The following is a 24558-nucleotide window of genomic DNA, read 5'->3' as shown; positions in this document are numbered from 1 at the left end:
GCTAAATACAATTACCATCGCAACTATAGCTTGAAGCGAATATTTTTTTTGTGGTAGTGGGAGGTATTTGCCTGGTATTGGGATTAGTTGAGGAAACACTAAATTCAATCTTTGTTTTTTTTCACTTTAAATTATGGAATGTGGCGCGAAAGAATTAAAAGCTCGCTATGTTTATACAGAAATAAGGTTTTTAAATTTAATAATGGCTAGCTTGATTTTATTTCTCAAAATTTGAGGTTTAAACGATGAATTTTGAACAACAATCATCAATACGCAGTCAAAAACTCCTGTCAAGATCGTTCGACGCGTTTTCATTTAAATGGTTATGACATATTAGGTCATTTATATTGGAGACGACATTACTTTTAATCCGGTTCAAGTTGAATATGAACCCGCTCACATGAAAGAACTATTATGTGCTTGTTTTCACTACTTTTTAGAGCTAAAAATACACGGATAAGAACTTCTAAGGCAATTTGTTCTTGCTGGAGCCTAAATGTAACAATTCTCTTTCCACAATTGCAGCGAATTGTATAGCTCGTCGTCCGCAGATGATCGCCTATATCATGGCTCCGGGGATAGTACATGTTATTATTTCCATATGCTTGCTGGCTCTAAAAAAATTTATTTTTTAGCATTCAAAACGGGCGTATACTGATCTGCTTGATACTATGCATTTCATCCCTTTAAGTTTTATATAACGTGAGCGCGTGTACAGTAAAGGGGCCGTAGAGGCCGCGGTACTCTGCCGGCGGGTCAGTGCGACGCCTGGCGTCGCGGTGTGAGGTGTGTGAGGTAAAGCGTCCTGCGTACCGCGCCGCCGAGTGACTGAGGATGTGGCCGTTGAAAGTTCACTTGTATTTCGAAATTATTAACTTGTTAGAGGTGCTTTCAGGAGAACCTACCGTGTTTTATTGTGAACATGGAGCAGTCTTTTCTAAAATTTTGTTAGAAAATAATTTATAGTTTTTGTGATGCACGGAATGCATCTAAGAACAGTCACCACACATCACTCTTAATTAAGCCATGAACACTTTTTAGTGTCTCATGGTTTATTGTTGGAAACCGTAATACTACATAATCATTCTATCGCCCCAATTCAATCTCGCCCGCTTCGACGTAAGCATAAACGAATTCTCGTCTAATTTGAGTATATTTAATGTTAACGGGATCCCTGCGCTGCCCAATTATAACTTTACTATTTAAACAGCGATCATGTGACGTGACTCGGTCATTGAAGCGCGAGCCGCTGACGCTGCAGGGAATCCAGGCGTTCGCCTATAAGATTACATGACCTTGGCGATGTGATGTCGCTGATGCCTTCAAGCTTGTGGCTTGCGATTGCGTCATCAATAATTGTAATGTGAGAGATAATAGCTGAAGACATATCAATATCTATCTTAAATCGTAAATCTACGAAAAATACTAACGTTCTACATCATTGATTGTTCTCAAGGTACAAATATTTGTTGGCAATTGAATGCAATTATATTATTTTTTGCAGGAAAAACTGTCGGAACTGGCCTATAACATTTTTCTGATTTTTATTTTTACACCGAAAAATTTTTGTGTCCAAGAATAGTTCGAAATCATTTAAAATTCGTAGAGTCTTTTCCATGAAAATTTGATAGCACTAATTTGTATTGCAACGAAATGCCTCGCACATCGCACGAGTTACACTCACTTATGTCGGTAATTTATTTTGTTCGAGATTTTCCTCATACAGTATAATTAAAATTTCGGTTTAAATACTATGTTATTCCATGAATTTAATAGAATTAATCTGTTAAAGAAAAACAGTAGAGACTTGTTTTGATTTATTGCTAGGATTTCTTGTAACCATAGCAATAGGCAAGTTCCGCATGGAAAAATCTTGAACTCACAAATTTCGTTTGCAAATTGCAATGAAACTTGAAAATAAGTGTCATGAAATATTTTTAATGTCCCTAAGTTGAATAATTTTTTACTCAGCGAGTCGATGAGTGCGAAAAATTCTCTGTTTTACTAAAAGATTTTTTAACATGGATATGGCAAACACAGAAAATAGATGGTGGCAAGTACAGAAGTGCGTTAACTATTTCATAACTTGAAATACCAGGATTATAAACACAGATGAAATGGATGTGTGACAGACAGCGTTAGCTTTCGAAAATTCATTTAAAAATATACTTGAGCGCAATAAATTGTTTTGTACGACTTAGTGTTAAAAATTCGGATTTCAAAACTTTTTTCATGTATTCATTATCGTTACGTCATCGAACGAAAAAAATGTGTCAGAGTAATTAATCTTTACTTATTTCTCTGAATAAGTTATCTTAGCTTTCAGTTAACGAAAAAAGGAGTTTGTTATGACATTGATAAAGAGAATCTTGATCGCACGTTTCTTATTGTCTGTGCGTGATTATTTTCATTGTGACGACATCAGCGGCTTTAAAATTTGAACCTCTGCAAGAAGTATCGTGATGGGAAATATTCAAAGTATTATTTATGTGGAGCAGGGAATTTCGAGGGCTGCTTAAGCCCCTGCGACGCAGCGCGACCTCAAACACTGCCCGGGCGCCGTGTTTGTCCATAATAATGAAGTGGAGGCTATCATAATAATGAAGTGGAGGCTATCATAGTAATGAAGTGGAGGCTATCATAATAATGAAGTGGAGGCTATCATAATAATGAAGTGGCCTCTACTTCATTATTATGATAGCCTCTATCATAATAATGAAGTGGAGGCTATCATAATAATGAAGTGGAGGCTATCATAATAATGAAGTAGAGGCTATCATAATAATGAAGTGGAGGCTATCATAATAATGAAGTGGAGGCTATCATAATAATGAAGTGGAGGCTATCATAATAATGAAGTGGAGGCTATCATAATAATGAAGTGGAGGCTATCTAACTTTACCTGCTGCGTAAAACTCAGACTTATCCCTGGCAACAGGCGCGTCGTTCATGAATGTTGTTTCTAGAAGGCTATGGAAGTATTTTTTCAGTTTTTGTATAATTTATTAATGAGAAAACCATGTTTAGCGATAAAGAAAGGCAAGGAAAAGGCAAACATTTTCAACAATATTCACCTTTTTGAAACGCCGTAAATGCACCTTCTTTGACGGCTCGAAATAGTTTAACTTAAACATTTCATGCAAGCAATCTGATTCGAAATAGTAAATTATTGTCATGCATTTGTATTTACTATAAATCTGTAACTAACTTCCATGCTGATAATCAAATTTTATTTTAATTTAATTCGTCTCCACATTTCTTCAAACATATCAATTCAGACCTTCAATTGATATATAAAAGCTGTTTGCATGACAAACTTAATGAACTCTGGAAATTACTTCCTACTTCACACGACCTCATAATTTTTCCTTCAATCTGCTCGAATGGATCCTGATTGCAGAAATACATTCAACATTAGCACGTTTTTAATGCAGATAGCGTCTGAGCCTCTTGAGTTTCATTGGATATTCATCACGAGGCTCTACTCAATTTAGTCGCTCTATGATGCACAACCACAGTAAATGTGATGGAAAGCGAGAGACTGCCAATTCAATTACAATGATCCTATTTGTTATTGGTAGATGCAAGTGTTCAAATTTTCGAAATTTTTAGCCCTTCATGATTAGAGATTCACTGAAATTTTCATCCACATTTTTGTTGTGCCAAATGATCTCATGAAGCAGTTGATATTAACAGAGATGAGAGTGCGATAAACCGGGACGCGATTGCATGAATGCTTTTTTTTCATTGTTGATTGTCATGCAGTATTAGGTCAGATATTACTATTGATAAAAACACTCGTACCTAAATCTGTCAATATTCGATCAATTTTTCGCTCAATAATTGACGTAAAAGAATGGTCATCCCGAAACATAATCTGCAACTTCGCATTTATTTAAAAACTTTACTTTCTACAATTTCCACAATCGATTTCGAATCTCATGAGCAAACATAAACTCTACGATCCAAAGTCGACAACAAGCCTGTTACGGAGCTCGCGAATGATTCAGAATTTCGAATAAACATTTTGATGTAAGCAGCTTTTTTCGGATGATCGGATTTCGTGAAGCTCAGTGCAATTTGGTGTTTATTTAAATGGCGGATTGCAGTAAGACCGAAATTATTCCCAGATATTATTTATTGAATTCTGATAGGCTCATGAGCTGCCATTAGAATTAGAATAAAAATTGTCATAGTCTCATGAATTTGTTCAATGCGGTCTTGCAGTGTATGGTGTTTGAAAAAATCTGAACCTTTATAATTTGAAATGACAAATCAAACGAAAAATTACAAGTGTTTCGTCCACGAGCACGAAGCAGTGATTTCCGTTTAACTTGAGCTAAATAAATATTTTATTGCATAATTCATGAATAAATGTGAGTGTTTGAGCAGTTTAAATAAAATATAATTAGCGATGGACCCCGCGACAATATTCAAGATAATAACAAACAGCACCTGGATTGGTGAGTCTGATAGTTTGATTGTTATTGTCATGAGTTGATTTTCATCACCTTATGTATATTTAATGAGTTGTTCATTTCCTTTTGTACGCATTAATCTCATAGTATTAGTCAACATTCATGTGTTTCTCTCTTGAGGCTTATTTTGTTTGAAGAACGGTGCGCGTATAGAGAGATACCGTACCTGAGATACCCTTCTGTACGTACTTATGTCATTCCCAAATTATAATTTTAAGCGTTGCAAATAACTCTTCACTTACTTGATTATGAATAATGCACACTCGAAACGTCGCAAATTCTAATAAAATATCTCTCGGAAACCTTATTTTTGAACTTTCTAATCCAACAAGTAGCCTGATTAGCCAAATAGAGAAAAGTAATAAGAAAATCGTCAATAAAATAAACTGTCTGGTCTTCAATTGAACTTATATTAAAAAATATAACTCAGTACTCACTGCAGTGAGTGACAGAGAGCGCATTTTCTCGTCGACGAAAACGTGAAGTCACGGACGGACAGACGGACGGACGGACATGGCGAGCACAATAACGCCTTTTTTCATAAATGAGATAATGCGCTAAAAACAGCTTCTGCCTAACCACACTAATGTATAGAGACAGGCAGGTATTCACGATACTTATCGTGTCATGATATTACCTTTTCTAATGATTTACTTATTTACAATGATAGAATGAGCCATTTACAATTATAGATTTCTGATCACTTTGCAGTCAAGAGAAAAATCTGTGAAAATTTGTTTATGATCCCTAAATATAGACTATAAATCGCGATCCATGGATTCACGATCGTACCTTAGCGTCTTTGAGCAATGAAGCCGCGTCTTCAAGACAAATTCGCCGTCTTCGTGACGTAGAAAAATTAAGAGGAGACTTAATTAAAAAAATTTAACGAGTACTATATTTTGAGCATTCAAGTACAGTTGCAATCACGAAAGAGGGTCAAATTTTCCCCAAATTCCCCTACAGGACTTGAATGAGAGTTTCATGCAAACATGACATGAGTTTTGAACAGTTCATTCATAAAATTACGGTGCTTTTGTTTAAAAATTATTAACTGGATTCAGAACGATGGCTTGCACCTGCAGATAAATTTTTCCCGCGTAGCCTGCAAATCATTTTTATGAAATTGAAATAAAGGGGAATTAATTGTTAACCATTCAGGATTTATTCAGGTGGTTCTCATTATTTAAAATTTTGTATCAATCTTCAAGTTTTAACAAATTCACTTATTGAAATAAATTACCATATTTAGAAAGTTCCTCTCACAATTATTCTCACCAATAATTATATTTTTAAACTTGCGCATTATTCTAATTAAACCATTCTATATTACGGTTGCATATCACAAATATCTCACCGTTGATCGAACCATCATCTCCTTTACTAGACCATTTCGTACCCGCTCTCAGCACCGAAACTTTTCGCGTCAGTAACTACATCCAGGAACTTATAATTCGGGGTAACTCATGGAAATTTGATGCAAAATTTTGTTGAATTCATGAGTGTTTTCTTACGAATTTAATAGAATACTTGCCCTTTTTGAACTTGGCAGCTTGAAAGAAGATTAAATTGCCAACTTAACGCTTGTTGCTAGTTCCACGCCATACTGAAGCAAGTTCGAAATAATTTCATCATTTTTGAAATAATATGATTGGTTTTGAATAATAACGTTGTTTGGTGTGTAAATAATTATCAACATGCATATAATAATATTAATCAAAGACAGAAATCAAAGCGGTATTGTCACCTGATATGTTTCTCGGAAAGCAATGTTTAGCCAGGAACGTACATACGAAAAATAATCTGAAATGAAGGCGATAATGTTATAAAAAAAAACTGTCAATGAAAATTCGCAAAAAACAGCTGCATGGCCTAATAATTTAAAATAATATTTTGGAATACATAAAAATCTGAATTCTTATGTTAATAATTATGTTATGTTAATAATCATGTTCTGATAATAATTAAGAGGATGATGATATCCAACAAAAAATCAAAATCTTATAATCATCAAACTTTATTTCAGAGGACTGAAGGATATTCGAGTATCAAAATTTTCACTATATGATTATGAAATAAAAGACGGTAAAGATTTGGCATTTCTTATTTCAATGCCGCGTTATGAACGATTTGAAAAGTCTCGTTCCACATCTCGAAATTACAGATCCCGGTCACACCCATACAATGTGGTTATTGCTGATACGTTCATGAATAACAGCTAGTGTGTGTAGCGGCAAGTTTCTTCATCTAACACCTTAACAAACATACAAACTTTAGAAAAAAAGAGTAGCTCGACATAGCGAGTTACTGATGAAGATCCTTCAAGTTAGTCATGGCGGAGTGTTGTGACTTTTAGTTAACGATCACAATTTTTATATATTTTATTTACATTATGTATACATCTCATATACGCATCTGCTATAATTGATGAAAGTGTGAATTACCTGGAATCTAATTGGACTCGAATTAATGTCGCCGCTGTGCTAAATTTTCTGCGTCACAATTTGGTGACTGCTTACGAATTATGTTTTTCTCGATGCGATCATTTTTTTAAGGAAAAATCTATGTAAAAATAATTGTTAACTCCCACAATTGCGACTTGAGATTTTTAATAAGTTCACGTAAACCAATTCCATATTTTCCTGCGTATTTTTTATTCAAAACTTCTTGGGAAGCGTTGGTACTTAACGATCAACCATTAATTTTTACTTCGTATTAGCTCTCTTTATACATTATTATTTCTAAAGTCAATGCAGCTACAAGTTCTTTATTTCTTCAATGCGTTTCTAAATATTTTTTTTATGTTTTACTACATTGAGTTATCTGATAGCTGAACACTCGTATACATAATCCACAGAATAAAAGTATTTCGTATTTTATCAGCAGCAATCTACATGCATACGATCGTTCTCTTATGATTGATTGTTGGCTGCCTAAAATAAAAACAAGTGATCCATTTGCAGAGGCAAACATGCTGCTTCATTTTTTGCGCCGGTGCTGACTGTTATAAGCGACCGTTTTGTGGAGAATTTTCGATTAAGTTTCCTTCTAACTGAGTGTAGAAAAACATATAAAACTTTTTATGGCTTTAGAGATAAACGACAGAAAATGAATTACGCCAGAAAATGAGTTTTTGAATTCGTTATTAAGGTCAATACATCGACTTATTCGGAAAGTTTAAATGTTGTTCTCAAGCAAGCAGTGATGCTGAACGTAGTAATGATTTCATGACAGGTTGATGTCAGTACAATAATTAGATTACAATAATGGGTAGTAAGATATTGTATAACTAGTATTGAAATCTTTGCCATTAATTCGGGTTTTTGGCCTTCAAATTAAAGTTTTAAGAAATTTGAGCACTCGTTGCTTAGTAAATTATACAACGTCAACCATGGTTGCTTAAGAATTAATTTAAATCTATTTATTGCCCTTGTCTTACCATTTGTGCGTTGACTCATATTTTTGACGATTTACATTCATTATTTGAGAACAATTTAGCTGAGTTTTATAAAGGAAAATAGCAGTGAATTGATGTTTGTGAATGACTAAAGGGGAATTCTCAGTGAAAGTGAATAATAATCTGCGCCAGCTATCATTCACTATTCGCATGCTATTCACAGTACAAAGCTCCAAATAAGTAAATCTCAATGCAAATTTGAACGCAACCTGCAGACTAACCTTGTGTTGCAGTGACGCAGCTCATGAGCGGCCAGTCGGTTCAGTTCAGCCAGAAGAATTACGTAGTCCAGGTCTCTGAGGCGGCCGCCCCGGGCACCATACTTCTACTACAGGCAGTTTCTCCCCATGAGGGTACATATATTTTTGTGCGTAGTTTTACCCTACGAAGTAATTTTTGTTCCTAGTCTATAATCCCGGATAATATTTTATTGGTACTGTTTTTAGAAACTATCATTAGGTTGCTGTTTTCTTGATTCTGGATCTCAATAAACAATTGAACGTTCGGTGTTAGATGAAAATGTATCCTTTCATTTATGCGGCTATAATCGTGATTAACTCGGCAAAATATATCTGTAGTATTTGCGCGAAATTGTCGCATGCTGATCGTCTAATTACAATTTTGATATTTCAACGCATGGTTATCTTTAGAACTATGAAACGTGAAGAAATCTGTTTTTGTCTGACTCCAGTTAAATATTTTATTTTACATTTGAAATGTTCTGTACATATTTATTAAAAGAAGTGCCAGCCTCTTGTAATTTATGAGTTAAAGACCCACGTCTCTAGATGTTATTTACTCAAATCCAAATTACGGTAAATAGAAGGTGTTTAAAGTTTTTAAATTTAGTTTTTTTTTTATTATTATGTTTAACAGCTTAATTCTTAAGCAGTCTCAACAATAACCTTTAAGCTATTAGCATTTTAGATACCTGCGAAAAGTTTTGTCAATATATAGATCGAATTTTCTTTCCTGCATATTTTTCACGCAAGTTTAAACTTCGTACTTACTGAAAGCTTTTCGAAATAAAATTACATTAACCCTCAGTGATTGCCTTGGGAATGTTGTTCAGCGCCGCGGTAGACTTCTCTAAAGGCACCAGTGTAATCATCTTTATAACATAATGTAATTTTGCATCACGATAAATATGCTCAATAGGCCTTCAAGATTTAGAAATAATCTTGAACAAATTTATGCACCGTAAACAATCTGCTTTGCATTAAATGCTTTACTCATATAAATCATCAATGAAGGTTAATTCTCGTGAAGAGTTCATTATGAGAAAGAGTAGATGCGACCATAATATTATCAATGCATCAATGAATTTTGGTGATATTATTCATGGAATGAATATGTTCGCACGGCTAACTTTGAGCCGTGAAAAAACGAAAGCTTAACTCTTCTTAATGGTTTCCCGCAATTTCTTGAAGACAAACGAGGCAAGCAGGTAGATTCATGACGAAATTAAACAAACATTACAATGATATAAATATGATCGTAAATGGTATTGCTGTTTCAATTTCCAGTAATAATCAAATTATTTTCTTATCAGATCTGAAGCAAGTTCAAGTACAGAAAAAATGATTCCTTACTGTGTTTAGAAATTCAATCTGTTAATTGGGCTCATTTGTAATTAAAAATTGATTTGACCCTAACAAGTAATTACTGCTTATGATATTATTTCAAATTTCCGTTCTCTGTGTTTACAAACTTTGGCTTTTAGAAAGGTTAACGGTAAATTTTTTACATATTCCAGTCAATATTCCAGGTACGTTAAATCGTTCACTATTTTTGGCTTTTGATTATTACTTTTATTCTTTTTTGTATCTTAGGGGTTACTTTATTTTTTCCCTCAAGCCGATGATGGAAACTTTAGAAATTTAATTTGCCGTTGTTACCACTTCGTTAGATTTATTTGCAAAAGTTGTTAAGGTTTTTCGCCTGTGCTCGCAATGTAAAATTTAAGTTACTTTCCCTGGCATTTCAGCTGGGCGAGGTAGCACTTTACGATGAGATACAGTACCAGTCGCGTATGCCGAGCTTTGCCTCAGTAATTTAGTGAATTGTATCCACTCAACCCGTAGCTGCAATACTTGCCATACACTTTGTATAATTATCATGTAAAAACTTTATATGCTTGGATTAGTTCTCAATATATATCCTTAATGAACATTTCGTACGTGACAGAAATCGTTGGCATCAACCACAACTCGGGTCAAATTATTCAACCCTGAGAAACCAGTCAATCTATGCGAGACTTTGTAAGAGGAAACAGTAATGAAATTCATTGCTCATGTTTCGCCAAGTATGGCTTATTCTCCCCTACAGCAATCATTTGTCAACTTTTCTTAACGTTTTCTACCTGCGACGGGCAGTTGCGCAGACTTTTCTTATCAAATCAATATAGTTAGGCATAATCACGAGAATCTTGGAATTTCTCCCGGCAGAGGCGGCCGTGCTCTACAAGCTTGCGAGCGAAAGCGCTTCCCCTCTTTTTCGAGTGGACGCTCAGTCAGGCGCCCTACAGTTGCTTGGTCCCCTCGACTTCGAGTACCAAACTCAGGTGAGGGAGAGACTCGAGTGCCGTGCCATGAGAGGGCTGGTTGAGGGCAGCAGCTACGACGCGAAGGTTGCTGCAAGTCAATTGGATGAAGAAATTACGCTGAGACTTGTATGGAGATCATTTCTGAACAAAGTGGATGATAGCCGAAAGTTGAGGTGGTTATATATGAATACGGAGGGGCTGATGGATAGCATTGGTATTTGGTAGGACATACTATTTTTGTATGGATTATTTGGTAAACATTGTATTTTTGCGATAACGTTTCTGCGGAAATATATGAATATGATCCAACATGAATAGATTCAACACTGTTTACGGGCGCTGGCAATGCTGAATATCATACCTTTGCGCTAACATAAATAATAATCCGGATAATACAGAAAATATTATATTCAGCCAATGAAGTAATTCTATAAATGCATAAATTTCAGTTGAAATTTTTTCCAAAACTGTTTAGAATATGCGGGCGTTCCTTTTCCTCAGCACAACCTGACGGTGATAGCAACGAGCAAGGATGGCAGGATCGGCAGCAACGAAGCTCACGTGACAGTCGAGGTGCTCGACGCCAACGATCACTCGCCAGTCTTCGCCGTCCAGCGACATGAGGCGCAAATAACTGAAGAAGATAACCACAACTTGCCCAGGCCGGTATTTACGGTCAGTTTAGATTGTAAATTTTTTCACTTCAAATAATCACAATTATTAGATTATGAATTCAGTTGAACATTTTCATTCAATTATCAGATCTCAATTCAGTTAAAAAATATGCGTTTAAAAATTACTTTTAGAGGAAAACACTTCTAAAGAATCCAGTGTCTCCGATGTAGCACATGTACAATGAATTTCTAATTTTATTTTCGTATATTAAAAAAATAATTTTTAGTTTTTCAAATAATAAAAAAATTAAATGTTCAAAATTATTCATTCTGTCAGTTGATTCATGCATTGTCTCCGACTTTACGCAAGTGTGCAAAATTTCAGATCGATTGGACAGGTATAAATGTGTTCAATATCGATTATGAAAATTGTAACAGACAAACAAGAAGTGAAGTTAAAGTGAAGTGTCGTAAAAATTGATATGTGGCCTGAAATTGAGGAATTTTTGCATTTTAATAAAATGATTGACATATTCTATACTACTGGTCGAACTGGTCCCAGTGGTTTAACCCGGAATTTAAAGGCTAATAAAATACGCAAAATGTACCTCGGACTGTGGCCACAGAGTCATAAATAGTCAAGATTTTTTGGCTCTATCGGCCAATCACTGATAGCTTTTCAAGCCAAACTCATCAATCACAGACGAAAAATTAGTCGCTACGTGTGCATAGGCCGCTACGTGTGCGTGGGCTGCTACGTATGCGTAGGCCGCTACGTGTGCGTAGGCCGCTACGTGTGCGTAGGCCGCTACGTATGCGTAGGCCGCTACGTGTGCGTAGGCCGCTACGTGTGTGTAGGCTGCTACGTGTGCGTAGGCCGCTACGTGTGCGTAGGCTGCTACGGTTGTGTAGGCCGCTACGTGTGTGTAGGCCGCTACGAGTGCGTAGGCCGCTACATGTGCATAAGCCGCTACGAGTGCGTAGGCTGCTACGTGTGCGTAGGCCGCTACATGTGCATAAGCCGCTACGAGTGCGTAGGCCGCTACGTGTACTTTTGCAAGCCTTGTAAGTTCGGCCGCATGACTTCTCTGGATGCGATTGGAAGACCAAGTCACTGACTGAACAAGTGATGACGCTGACCTCAAAACCGTTTATATTTTTATTTGAATATTGAAAATATTGAGCAGCTTTGTAGTATTTTTTGTAGCTTTATTTCAATTTATTTATTTATTTATTTATTGATACTGATGTTATAAGTAAGCTTGGGTCTCGAGGGATAATTTTGTATGCTAAAAGAGGAGTTTTGTCATTGTATCCTGTGAAATCGTATTGGCGTTCATCAATATTTTCTCCCCATTTAAATTTCCAAGATAATATCACTCGTTTGCTTGAATCGCAAATTCACTAAAACTTGAAAGCAAAGAAAACTCCACAAAAATTCATAGTATCTTTAAAGAAAACGTTTCGGAGTCCAGCTCCATCGTCAGTTCGAAAATTCTAGAACACAGATAAATCAGTGATTAGTACAGTCAAGAATACAACGAAAAAACCTAAGCTGCAAAACCTACCTATTTACAATTTCAAGCGGGTAAGAGCTAAAAGCTAAATTCAAACTAGGCCTCTGTTTAAAAATATACAATGATTCTAGAATGCACAAATCAGAAACACCGGAACTGGAAGCTGAAACTTTGAAGTCACTGTCAGAAACTGGAACATCGCACTGCTCGGCGTGAACCCGCACAGCCGAATGAAGGGGGCGCGACAGTAAGTTACCAGTTCTACAACTCCTGCCCCTATGTTCTGCGACCCTTTAAAATGAGATTATGTCCCTGTCACACGCAGTTTGACGCTGTCAATGTTGACGTTGCTTAAGGGAAGCGCATGTTTTTAAGGGTAGACATCGTGAGATGTAGGATGCTTTAGTTTATTGGTATTGATATTAAAATGTAGGGGGCATTAGGATATTCTGGTTCTGAGTCCTGTGAAAGTCGATTTTCGGAATACAGAAGTTTGAAAACGGCCATTAGATTTAGTAATATTGCAATCGAGGAAGGACAGGCTATTGTTAGATTCCAGTTCCGTAGTAAATTTGTTGGATTTATGTTGCGAATTTAGGTAATCGAAAAAGAGTTTAACGTGAGAAGGATGCTTAAAAAGTAAAAAAGTGTCATCAACGTGTCTGTTGTAGAATATTGGCTTAAAATCAAGAGGGCAATTGGACAGCCAGGAAACTCCGTGAAAACACATAAAAATATTTGCAAAGGTTGGGCCGAGCGGAAGACCCATGCCCAAACCGTCAATCTGTCGGTAAAACTTGTTAGCAAGTATGAAAAAAGAGTTTATAACAGATAATTCCAAAAGAGATTTTAAAAAATTACGTTTCAAACCTATAACGAGGTCATTTACATCCTTAAACAAAGAATTCAGGCATATATCTATGGTTTCATGAATTGGCACATTAGTAAATAAATTTTCCACATCAAAAGAGGCCATAGTTAGGTCCTGGACGTTTGTAAAATCCTTTAAGCGGTCCAAAAACGTATAAGAATTGTCTACAGTATACTTATTAGTCGTGAGACAGTTCAAAACAGGTACCAAAAACTTAGCAAGTTTAAAACTAGGCGTATTGTAAGCGGCAAAAATTGGCCGGAATTGAAACTTAGTGGCAAAATCGGACTTATGAATTTTGGGCAAACCATATAAAATACCAGGACATGAACCAGATGTATAAAGTTTAGAATAAGTTTCCGGTGAAAAGGCAGAAGAATCTTTAAGTTTTCGCAAGAAGTTATTAATTTTGTTTTCAATTTTCAAAATTGTTTTAGAAATTGAGTCTGTAATTTCAACGAATTTAGAAGGATCGGTTATAAGTTCAATAAGGCTACTGCTGTACCGGCTACGATCGACCAATACAACCCCCCTACCTTTACCAGGTCTACAAATGATCAGGTCTCTATTTTTGGCCAAATCTTTCAATAAAAGAGTGTCACGGGGTTTGAATAAAGAAGAAAAAATTCTATATGACATGAATCCATAAAAATGACGGTAGGCTAAGCTTTGCAGCTCCCCAAGAAATTCAGGTCGGTTGGGGATTGAAACATTCTTTATGCTCAAAGCGAGTCTTTCAAAGGCTAAAAAAATTTATAATAGTCTAACTTAAAAATGGGCAGACAAAAATCAAGGCCAAAATCTAACAAAAATTTGGCGCGGGGTTCCAGGCTGAATGAACTATAGTTAAAAACGACCTTATCTGGGTTGACAGGACGATTTTCGTTGTGGATTCCGAGGTTGTGAAGTTTCTTTTGAGGAGTCTGACCAGTTACTTTTTTGAAAGCTTCCGTAAACTGCCTGACATGCCGGCGCACTGCAAAAAAGTCGAGGGTGGAAAACGAACGACCAACTCTTGCTTCACTCTCGGCGACCGAACCGGTTAAAATCTTCAGAGTATTCCTCTTGGAGGATAATTCCTTGATGAGAAGTTTGTTTTGCCATGATTTATAGAAAGCTGAAGTATGTAGACATCTTTTGTACAGTTTAAATCTCAGGAATTTGGGAAAAACACCATATACCTTGCATTTCACCAGAAAATCAATGTCCAACACTGTCTTTGCTGACTTACGGAGGAGATCATGGTATTTTCTTACACAGTGGCAGCCATCTTCACCGTATTTTGAAAGTATATAAGTAATAATATCACTCGTTTGCTTGAATCGCAAATTCACTAAAAACTTAATAGCAAAGAAAACTCCACAAAAATTCATAGTATCTTTAGAGAAAACGTTTCGGAGTCCAGCTCCATCGTTAGTTCGAAAATTCTAGAACACAGATAAATCAGTGATTAGTACAGTCAAGAATACAACGAAAAAACCTAAGCTGCAAAACCTACCTATTTACAATTTCAAGCGGGTAAGAGCTAAAAGCTAAATTCAAACTAGGCCTCTGTTTAAAAATATACAATGATTCTAGAATGCGCAAATCAGAAACACCGGAACTGGAAGCTAAAACTTTGAAGTCACCGTCAGAAACTGGAACATCGCACTGCTAGGCGTGAACCCGCACAGCCGAATGAGAGGGGCACGACAGTAAGTTACCAGTTCTACAACTCCTGCCCCTATGTTCTGCGACCCTAGAATAACCCTTGACTGTACTAATCACTGATTTATCTGTGTTCTAGAATTTTCGAACTGACGATGGAGCTGGACTCCGAAACTTTTCTTTAAAGATACTATGAATTTATGTGGAGTTTTCTCTGCTTTCAAGTTTTTAGTTTAATTAATTTCTAAGATATTATAATTGTTGTTTTTTGTCGTAGTTAAGGCTTTCTGTCATCGATATTCACACTTGATCGTGAAAACAACGTACAGACTTTTTCGAGGGCAGGTTACAGCTACTGATGGAGACAAGGGAGAGTGGGGAGTGCTGCGGTATTCTATTTCTGGGGACGGCACCGCAGCTTCTGATAACCTCCCAAGCTCCGATCATTTCCCAGGCATGAAGATCTCAGCTGCATTCTCCTCGATCGAATATGGCCCCAAGCGACGAGGAAAAACGCACCGTGATCGAGCCGGACAGCATAAACCGAATACCGAGCGCAGAGTTGCGACTTTGTTTATGGAGAACGAAGGACATTACCGGTCGCCACCTCTCCTAGATCCAGGAGGTGTAGCAGTGAATGGCGCTAATGCATCCATAGCGAGTAATCAAATAGATCTACATAGCGATAAACTGACTGTAAATAGCGACTCAAGTGCAATAAACAGAACGAATATAGCTGGAAAGGTCCGGTTTTCTACTGATAATATCCCAGAATCAGGCTTACACAATTCTAATAGAGTTGTAGAAGGCCTTTCTAAAACATTACATAACACAGTCCCAAGTGAAGGCAATCATAACTTTTCTTCTTTAGATCCAGATTTACTTTCGGAAAATGAACATTTTCATTACGCTCATTCATCGGAGAAGAGAAAAGAAGCTGCCTTCACAATTGATCCGGTCACAGGCACCATAAAAGTCATGCAGGTGGGAATTGTTTAAACTTTGCTGGCCTTTCGATGATATTTTGTGGCGCTTTTCGATATTTAATTTACATGCTTATCGAAGTGACAGCGTTTAGAGAATAATGAAATATTTATTAGGATCACTATTATCAATAAAAAATATCTGTGAATACTTGTGTGTTTAAATAATGATGCTTTGTAGAAATATTGTGTGTGTATATATAATTGAAACTATGAGATATTATAAAACGGGGAGGGATTAAGTAAATTTAAAATGGAAATTCCATGCCACGTAAGGACCAAACGGATCTTCTTAAGGGCTTAAAAATCCAGCCCTATAACGGATCTTTTAAATATGCATTACGTCAAATTTGAAAATTGTTCACGTATATTGAAGACAAAATTCGTGAACATTTTATTTTATGAGACAGTATAAGAGTAATTGATATAAAAAATGTGGTAACAGACTTAACATATGTATATCAATCAGGGTTTACCTGTCTAATGCAGGGCCGGGTTCAGCAGCCACTGATTAATACTATATGAGCGCTAAATGGCTTCTCGAACTATTTTTTCACTTTAGTCAATCCGCTGCCTTCCTCTTATAATATTATCATGGTGAATTATTCTACAAGTGTAATATTTTGATCCTGTTTAAACTATTTCTGGATTGCCAAACGATTGTTCTAAAATTGTCGATCACCCCCGGAAAGTTGAACTCCATAACATTGTCACCTTCACCAGCCCCTAGATCGCGACCCACCTCACGGGCGTGCAACGTGGCGCTTAGTGGTGACCGCGTCAGACGGGGAGCTGCAAGCCGACACCGAAGTTGTGGTCAACCTCAAAGACATTAACGACAACGCACCCGTGTTCCTTACTGCACGTGTCGAGGCTACGGTTATTGAGAACTCTCCTAGCGGTGAGTTATTTGCTGTATTGTAGGAGCTCCGTGTTCCTTACTGCACTTGTCGAGGCTACGGTTATTGAGAACTCTCCTAGCGGTGAGTTATTTGCTGTAGGAGCCTCGTGTTCTTTACTGCGCGTGTCGAGGCTGCGGTTATTGAGAACTTTTCTAGCGGTGAGTTATTTGATGCAGGATTTGCTGCTGCTATCTGTTCACGGACTTAGGATAAAAATAATTTTTACCACGTTTTTCTTGACTTCGTTTCGTGTGTGTCTGTCATCAAAAATTCAAACCTTAATTTAGAGCACTTCTAAGCATCCTAGTAAGTTGAAATTTGGCATGCATGCTTATGCTGCCTAACAATTCAAGATTTGATCATCAGAAATAATAATTAAAAAAATTGAAAAAAAAATTTAAAAAACACTAAAAATTCCCGGTTTGGAATTGATGTTTTTCTCGAACATCCACACTTGCCAACCCTGAAAATTGATTTGAATTGCTAAAATTGCTAACTAAAAAGTAGAAAATAAATAAATATAAAAATATTTTTAAAAACCACGTTTTTCTGGTTTTTACAAAACTAAAAATAGTGAAATAAAACAAATAAAAAACTTTTAAAAACTACGTTTTCTTAACGGACAAAAAAGAAAAACATTTTCTCTTACATAACATTACATAACATTTTACATAAATTAAATGTTATGTAGGAGTAAATGTTTTTCTTTTTTGTCCGTTAAGAAAACAAACGTGGTTTTTAAAATTAAAAGTTTTTTTTTGTTTATCTTGACTTCGTTTCGTGTCTGTCTGTCATCAAAAATTCAAACCTTAATTTAAAGCACTGCTAAACATCCTAGTAAGTTGAAATTTTGCATGCATGCTTATGCTGCCTAACAATATAAGATTTGATCATCAGAAATAATAATTAAAAGAAATTAAAAAAAATTAAAATAAATAAAAAAATCACTAAAAATTCACGGTTTGGAATTGATGTTTTTCTCGAACATCCACACTTGCCAACCGTGGAAATTGATTTGAATTGCTAAAATTGCTAACTAAAAAGTAGAAAATAAATATATATAAAAAATATTTTCAAAAACCCCGTTTTTCTGGTTTTTACAAAACTAAAAATAGTGAAATAAAACAAATAAAAAAACTTAAAAAAAACACGTTTTCTTAACGGACAAAAAAGAAAAACATTTACTCATACATAACGTTACAAAATATTTTACATAACTTAAATGTTATGTAAGAGTAAATGTTTTTCTTTTTTGTCCGTTAAGAAAACGTGGTTTTTAAAAGTTTTTTATTCGTTTTATTATAGTACGAATGGAATTCATTGGTGCTTTTCTTGATTCTTTTCATAAATTGTGCCTCGTCGTTTATACCAATTCAATGGTGGTGAAAAATACTTCTCGTTCGTTTACAATTACGAACGTTTTATAAAATACATCACAAATTTTGTTGGTAACTAGACATATTAATGAGGTGATTTCATAATTAATTTATGTGCTTATTTTAGTCAACAGAAATAGTAAACTTTATTTTGAACTCTAATGTCTTAAATTTTTGAAATTGTTATACTCGTTAATAATAATAGTATTGATAGTAATAAGAATATTAATAATAATAGTAATAACAATAATAATAATAATAATAATGAATACAGGAACAATTTGCGATCAGTGCCTTTAAAGACAATGGTAACAGTTTATCAAGCTGACTTCAATGTGACAGCATTTTTCTCATGAGCTGGGAAGCCCTTAAGGCTTCTTTGTTCGGCAGCAATCGACAGTTTGCAAAAGCTCTGAACCTTTCATCTTGAAGATGCACCGTCAGTGCATTATTCTAATGGAGGTCTTTAACGTCTTCTCGGCGCCTTTCAGAGAATTTCGTGCAATTGAGGAATGCGGAGGCATCATTTTCCATATAGAGCATTTTAGTCTCTGCAAACACAAGTGCTTTGATTCTTCCTTAAGGTTACCTTTTTTTGAACATAATGCACTCCGTCATAGCTCGTCGCTTGGGAATTTGCCATCGTCATAACCGACCTCGTTTGCTTCCTGCCGTAAACCAGGCACGCCTGTAGTCACGATAACAGCCGAAGACTTCGACGACAAGAACGAAGGGTCCAATTCTAAGCTGATTTACTCGTTGCAAAAGAATGCTGTGGACGAAGAAACTGGCCTGGCAATTTTCACCGTCAATGCTTCGACAGGCAGTATCAGCACAGCCATGTGTTGTCTGGACAGAGAACGTGCGAGTCATTACAGCCTAACTGTTGCTGCTACAGATGGAGGTGGATTGCAAGGTTAGCAATTGTCTACTTCAACTAAATACATCTCACGGCACATTGAATGTTAATTTTAAAGTAATTTCGCACTGATAAGGTGAAATACAATTTAAACGCCACTTGCAGATTACTTTTCAAAAAGTATTTCCAGTGCCCAATATGAATAATTTTCATAACATGACCAATTTCACTATAATAAATTATAAATGATAAACTGTGTTTACTTGCATTTTTTATGAAAACATTCACTCCATGACTAATATTGAAAATATTTTGATAAATAATTTGCTAAGATTTATTTCCACGTCCATACTCGTTACCAATAAGAATAATATGTATTTTTGACTCGAATAATGCATAGTTAAACATGAAGATTGCATTCAATTCCTAACCATTGTCGTTGTATATGAGCTCCACATTGAATTATTTATGAACTGCATTGCGAAATTTAGAGTTTTTTCTATTACATGAATTTTGAAAAATCCGCAAAAAAGGCCGTTTGTGGATATTTATATAGCAATCATTCCTGAGAGTTATTTTAAAGACAGACGTTTACTGTGAGCATCTTCTTATTTAGTATAAAAGAAATATTACCTTATTTAAAAATAGTGTATGATGATTTTTTGGAACAATATTCTCATAAAATCTTTATCTTTGCCTCTGTTTCTCCACCAAAAATAAATTTGGTATCTATTATTCGTAAGTTTTTCGTAACTTCAAACTTTTCCTACTGCTACTCACGGGACTCCATTTTTCGCCCACTGCAGGCTCCTGTGAAGTTTTGGTGTTGGTGGCGGATGAGAACGACGTTCCTCCGCGGTGGGGGCGAGCGGAGTGGACAGTCGAGGTTACCGAGGGCGCGCCCCTCGACCAGGTTCTCGCTACCCTCACTGTTAAGGACCCCGACACCCGCAACAGTTTGGCCTACAGGGTAATTTACGTTGCTTCATGTCATTTCATCAGAAATCTTTGTTTTGTCTTGTTGAACTTATTATACTTCATGAAGAAAAGTTGACTACACAGACCTGCTCATATGATATGGTAGTTGCTGTTCTTCTTTATAATTACGGGTCATTTGCATATTACTCGCCTGTTGTTCCTCTGCGATAAGCTAGTACTAGTAAAAATTCATTGTCCAAACTTGAGTCTTTGCTTTACCATTACTCTCATCTCCGTAAATTATTTAAGGAATATTTTCAGAATTATGTTACTCTTTTGGATGTTAACATTACCAACAACTTTCAGCTGAAGCTTACACCAATCTGAGTGTTTTTTTCTGCACCTGCTTCGACCAGCACTTTTGCCGTTTTCAGAGGTTAAGGAGGACAAAAATCTGGACCACAAAAATATCAGCCTAATGTAAACTTCATTTACGGTGTAGCCGTACAACAATTTACTGAGAATATTATTAACATTAATACGTTGACTCCGGTTGCTTCATCTTGAACAATTATTTCATTTTTGTACTATTATGAAGCAGAATAGCCGGACGGTCTTTTTTTCCGGACAAATCCGGATATTTAGTTTTTTTTTTCAATTGCATTGGCCGGCTAAAATGTATGATAGGGGTTCTTCCTAATTAAAATTTAAAAACTGCAAAAAATGAAATGGAATTTTTACACCGGAACCTACATATATACCACTATATATTGAGTTATGGGCCTTTTTTGTCGTTTTTGTTCTCGGACTTGGCCATTTTTAGGCCATTTGGCAACCCTAATCTATGTATCACAACGTCCTTGAGAAATAAACTTCGTGGTACGCATATGTACCACTTCAAAGTCAACATGTTAAGCAACTTTTGTATGCAGAGATACTTGAATCTTAGGAGTCATCTCCGTGGATTTGGTTCAATCCTACCAGAATTTGTGCCGTTCAAATATTTCTCATCCGAATTGTTCAATTTAATAAACAGTGACAGAACGTTGATTATGAATGAAGTTAATCAGTTCCTCAATGAGATTGGATGTACCTTATATGAATAATTATGTCGAGCAATGTTCAAACTAAACTTGGGGCTCGATGTCTGAGGCTGTAGGCTCAGCTGGAATCAATTAGCTTTAATTGATTCCAATTCGTTGCAGGCCTTAATGACTGTAGTGGCCGTGGAGAAAGTTTGTAGTCAAATACAGTTTAGATGGCACCATATACGTAATTAATTTGTATTCATTTCTGCATTCAACTACAATATTTCACTGCACGAATTAAGTTGAGGGAAGAGTAACTTTTATGTGTTTCCAATTTTTAAATTATAGAAACGAGTTATCTGTCGCATACAAGTGATTTGACTCGGTTTAGTTTGGGGACGAAAAATTTTCTGTCAACATTTAATGAAGCGACGATATTTTAATGCGGTCTCGAAATGATAAGTTTCCCACGAAATTTAAATTTTAAAATTTGTTAAAAGATTTGGCGATGAGAAAAATTTTGAATACGTTAATTTTATAAGAAATTTTCCGTACGAGTAGTTCGATGAGTGATTACAAAAATAAATCATTAATTTTTTTTAGATAATTGCCTCAGGATATTCTCCTACGTGATGATATTATCGGGAATAAAACTTGAAGGAGGGTATGCTATTTTATGTAGCATTTATTCGATAATTTAGTTCATTACTTTGACAAACAAGTCTCGGTTGCGGGCTGACAAACTTGGAAATGTCCCGCCCATCGTCCTCCTTCGACGCATTTCTCCACCTTTTATGTAGATCCAGGGCTGTTCAATGATGCCACATTTGCATCTATGTTAAAAAAACTCGTTCCAATGGTTCTCAGTTCTCAATGCGCCAAGGCAAAAAATATGTTTGAATTTCCGTATAACATTTGCCTACACAATAACACGATTCCCAACCGTCGCCGTGAATATCATTACACCGAGATCTCTTTAATTTCTGAATTTCAATTTTCAAATTCTGCGGCCTGAAAATTTTCGGTGCATTTTCCTACAGGTCTCAAATGTAGCTGAATATCTCGAGCAAATAAGGCCTCGCGTCAATGCTCAGGGCTGATGGATAAATTGTCTTAATTTTTCTAGTCGCAGGATATGGGACCGAAACTTACCTTATTTTTTATGTTTGACATGATGGGATAGAGAAACCATGTCTGTCCTCCACTGATGTCATTATTTTATTCAGAGAGTTTTAAAGCAACATGCTGGGCATTTTGTCTGCGTTGAGATGAGAATCAAATTTTTTTTCAATGTTCAATCCTGCTATTTTCAGAGTCTGCCTTCAGACTTGAAACTGTGGGAAAAATAACAGAATTCTTTCTTTCAACCAATGTTCCAAGCTTTATAACACAAGCAAGTGCATTTCATCTTTCTTTCAATGGTCTCTTCAAAAATTTTAAACATTTTTTACATATTTTCCTTCAGGTAGCTCCTGATAGTGGAAGAGGCTGGCAGATGGTGAAAATAGAAGGGCGAATAGCTGGTGATGGTGCTGAGCTCAGGAGTCTGGTCCCTCTTGATTATGAAAACCCTGACCTAAAGGACGGCTTGAGATTCCAAGTTCAGGTCACTGATCAGGTAATTAAGCTATTAAGATTATAAAATAGGATCGACCATGTGATAGTTACTGAAGCTCAGCATCATAGAAATGTTGTTATGTAAACACGATAATTAAATCATTCTGTTCTCTTCAAAAATCGCTATTTCAGCCCCGTAACTTGATTATACGAGGATCATTCGTACTTATTCAAATAATCTGATTTATTTCTCATTGCTTCGGATGTTTTATTTTATTTTTTAGTTGTCTACAGCATCGTCTCGTTGATGTAGATTTGACGCGCAACGCAACCAAGTTCTTACGTACTATTATGTAAAGATTATGTTTGAAATATAAAATTAAGAAACATGTCGTATATGTATGATATCTGAAAGAACGGGATGCTAAACAATGCAAACCTACATGCTTCCTCTTGACTTCACACCATGCAATCAACTCTGGCGGTCGATTACATTTGCTCTTTTTACTCTAGGTTATCCAAGTTTATTGGATGATGAAAATGAATAAGGTATAAAGATCGAAGTTCAAGGTATACCTTCCGAATGTTCTTTAATTTCTTCTTTTGCATGTCTTAGGGAACGGATGCATGGGAGAACAAGTACAGGGTGGGCGAAGCGACCGTCATAGTGCGCATATTAGACGTTAACGACAACGCTCCATCATTCGAAAATGTTCAGCAAAGCGTGCGGGTCAGCGAAGACGCGCCACTTGGAACGGTGGTGGCAAAAGTGCCTGCCTTCGATGTGGACGAAGTGAGCAAACGAGGGATGCTTGAGTTCTTCTATAGAGGCGAATCGCTTAACACTTTGACTCCGATTGCTTCATCTTGTACTATTATTTCATTTTATTGTACTGTTTTTAAACATGGTTGCCAGACGGTCATTTTTTCGGACAAATTCCGTGATTTAATTTTTCACAATTGCGTTGGCCGGCTAAAATTTATGATAGGGGTACTTCCGAATTAAATTTTAAGTACTGCAAAAAGAAAATAAATTTAATTTTTATAGCGGAACCTACAAATAAACTAGTATATATAGGGTTTTCGGCCATTTTTGGCCTTTTCTGTTCTCGGAATTGGCCCATTTTAGGCAACCTGTTTTATGTACCACTACGTCCTGGAGAAATACATTTTGTGGTACGCATATGTACCACTTCAGAGTCAACGTGTTAATGTTTATTTGGTTGTGTTAGCTTATACTCGGTTTTGCTAAATAAGTGAAATGCTAATATAATTTAAAATAGTAGAAACGACAGTGTCCAACTCGCTCTAGCGTAACTTTTGACGCGGATCAATTAAAACCTTCATACAAGATTTCCTTGAACAGAAACATTCAAAACGATTTATTCAGCTCACTCATTCACTTTATATTCAGCTGGGTGAATAAAATGGTGCAATAAATTTCAGCATTAACGTCAAAAATTTTTTTCCTGACTGCATTAACTACAAGAATACAACGCAGAACTGCTTTATGTCGAGAACACAGAACAGGAATGGCTTGGTTCGCTACAGCCTCGCTGGTAGGAGAGGATCAAGTACTTACTTCGGCATCGACCACACAGGGACGATCAGGACCATCGGCATAGTGGACAGAGAGGCCATCAGCAAGCACAGCCTAGTGGTTCATGCCACTGACCACGGAGTGCCGCCACGACAGTCGTCCGCTACTGTAACTGTAAGTGGTAAGACTGTAATGTAATGTAGTGGTTCATGCCACTGACCACGGAGTGCCGCCGCACCAGTCGTCCGCTACTGTTACTGTAAGTG

At 36.2% G+C, this 24558-nt stretch overlaps 1 protein-coding gene across 1 annotated transcript; it reads left to right on the top strand.

Moving 5' to 3' along the window:
- Positions 1 to 4396: 4396 nt before the first annotated feature.
- Positions 4397 to 24466, top strand: LOC108673907 (putative neural-cadherin 2; the record flags this gene model as incomplete). Its single annotated transcript, XM_047880596.1, has 11 exons — positions 4397 to 4463; positions 8169 to 8288; positions 10383 to 10498; positions 10982 to 11155; positions 15475 to 16113; positions 16836 to 17013; positions 19073 to 19306; positions 20056 to 20219; positions 22661 to 22813; positions 23369 to 23545; positions 24278 to 24466. Coding segments are annotated over exons 1-11 (2193 nt in total), but the record flags the coding sequence as incomplete, so codon positions are not given.
- Between the last annotated feature and the right edge of the window lie 92 nt (positions 24467 to 24558).

The sequence above is a fragment of the Hyalella azteca genome, unplaced genomic scaffold (genome assembly GCF_000764305.2).
Source record: "Hyalella azteca isolate HAZT.00-mixed unplaced genomic scaffold, Hazt_2.0.2 contig5644, whole genome shotgun sequence".
Lineage (NCBI taxonomy): Eukaryota > Metazoa > Arthropoda > Malacostraca > Amphipoda > Hyalellidae > Hyalella > Hyalella azteca.
Note: the sequence above shows the minus strand (reverse complement) of the source record. Positions and strands in the feature narration are given on the sequence as shown.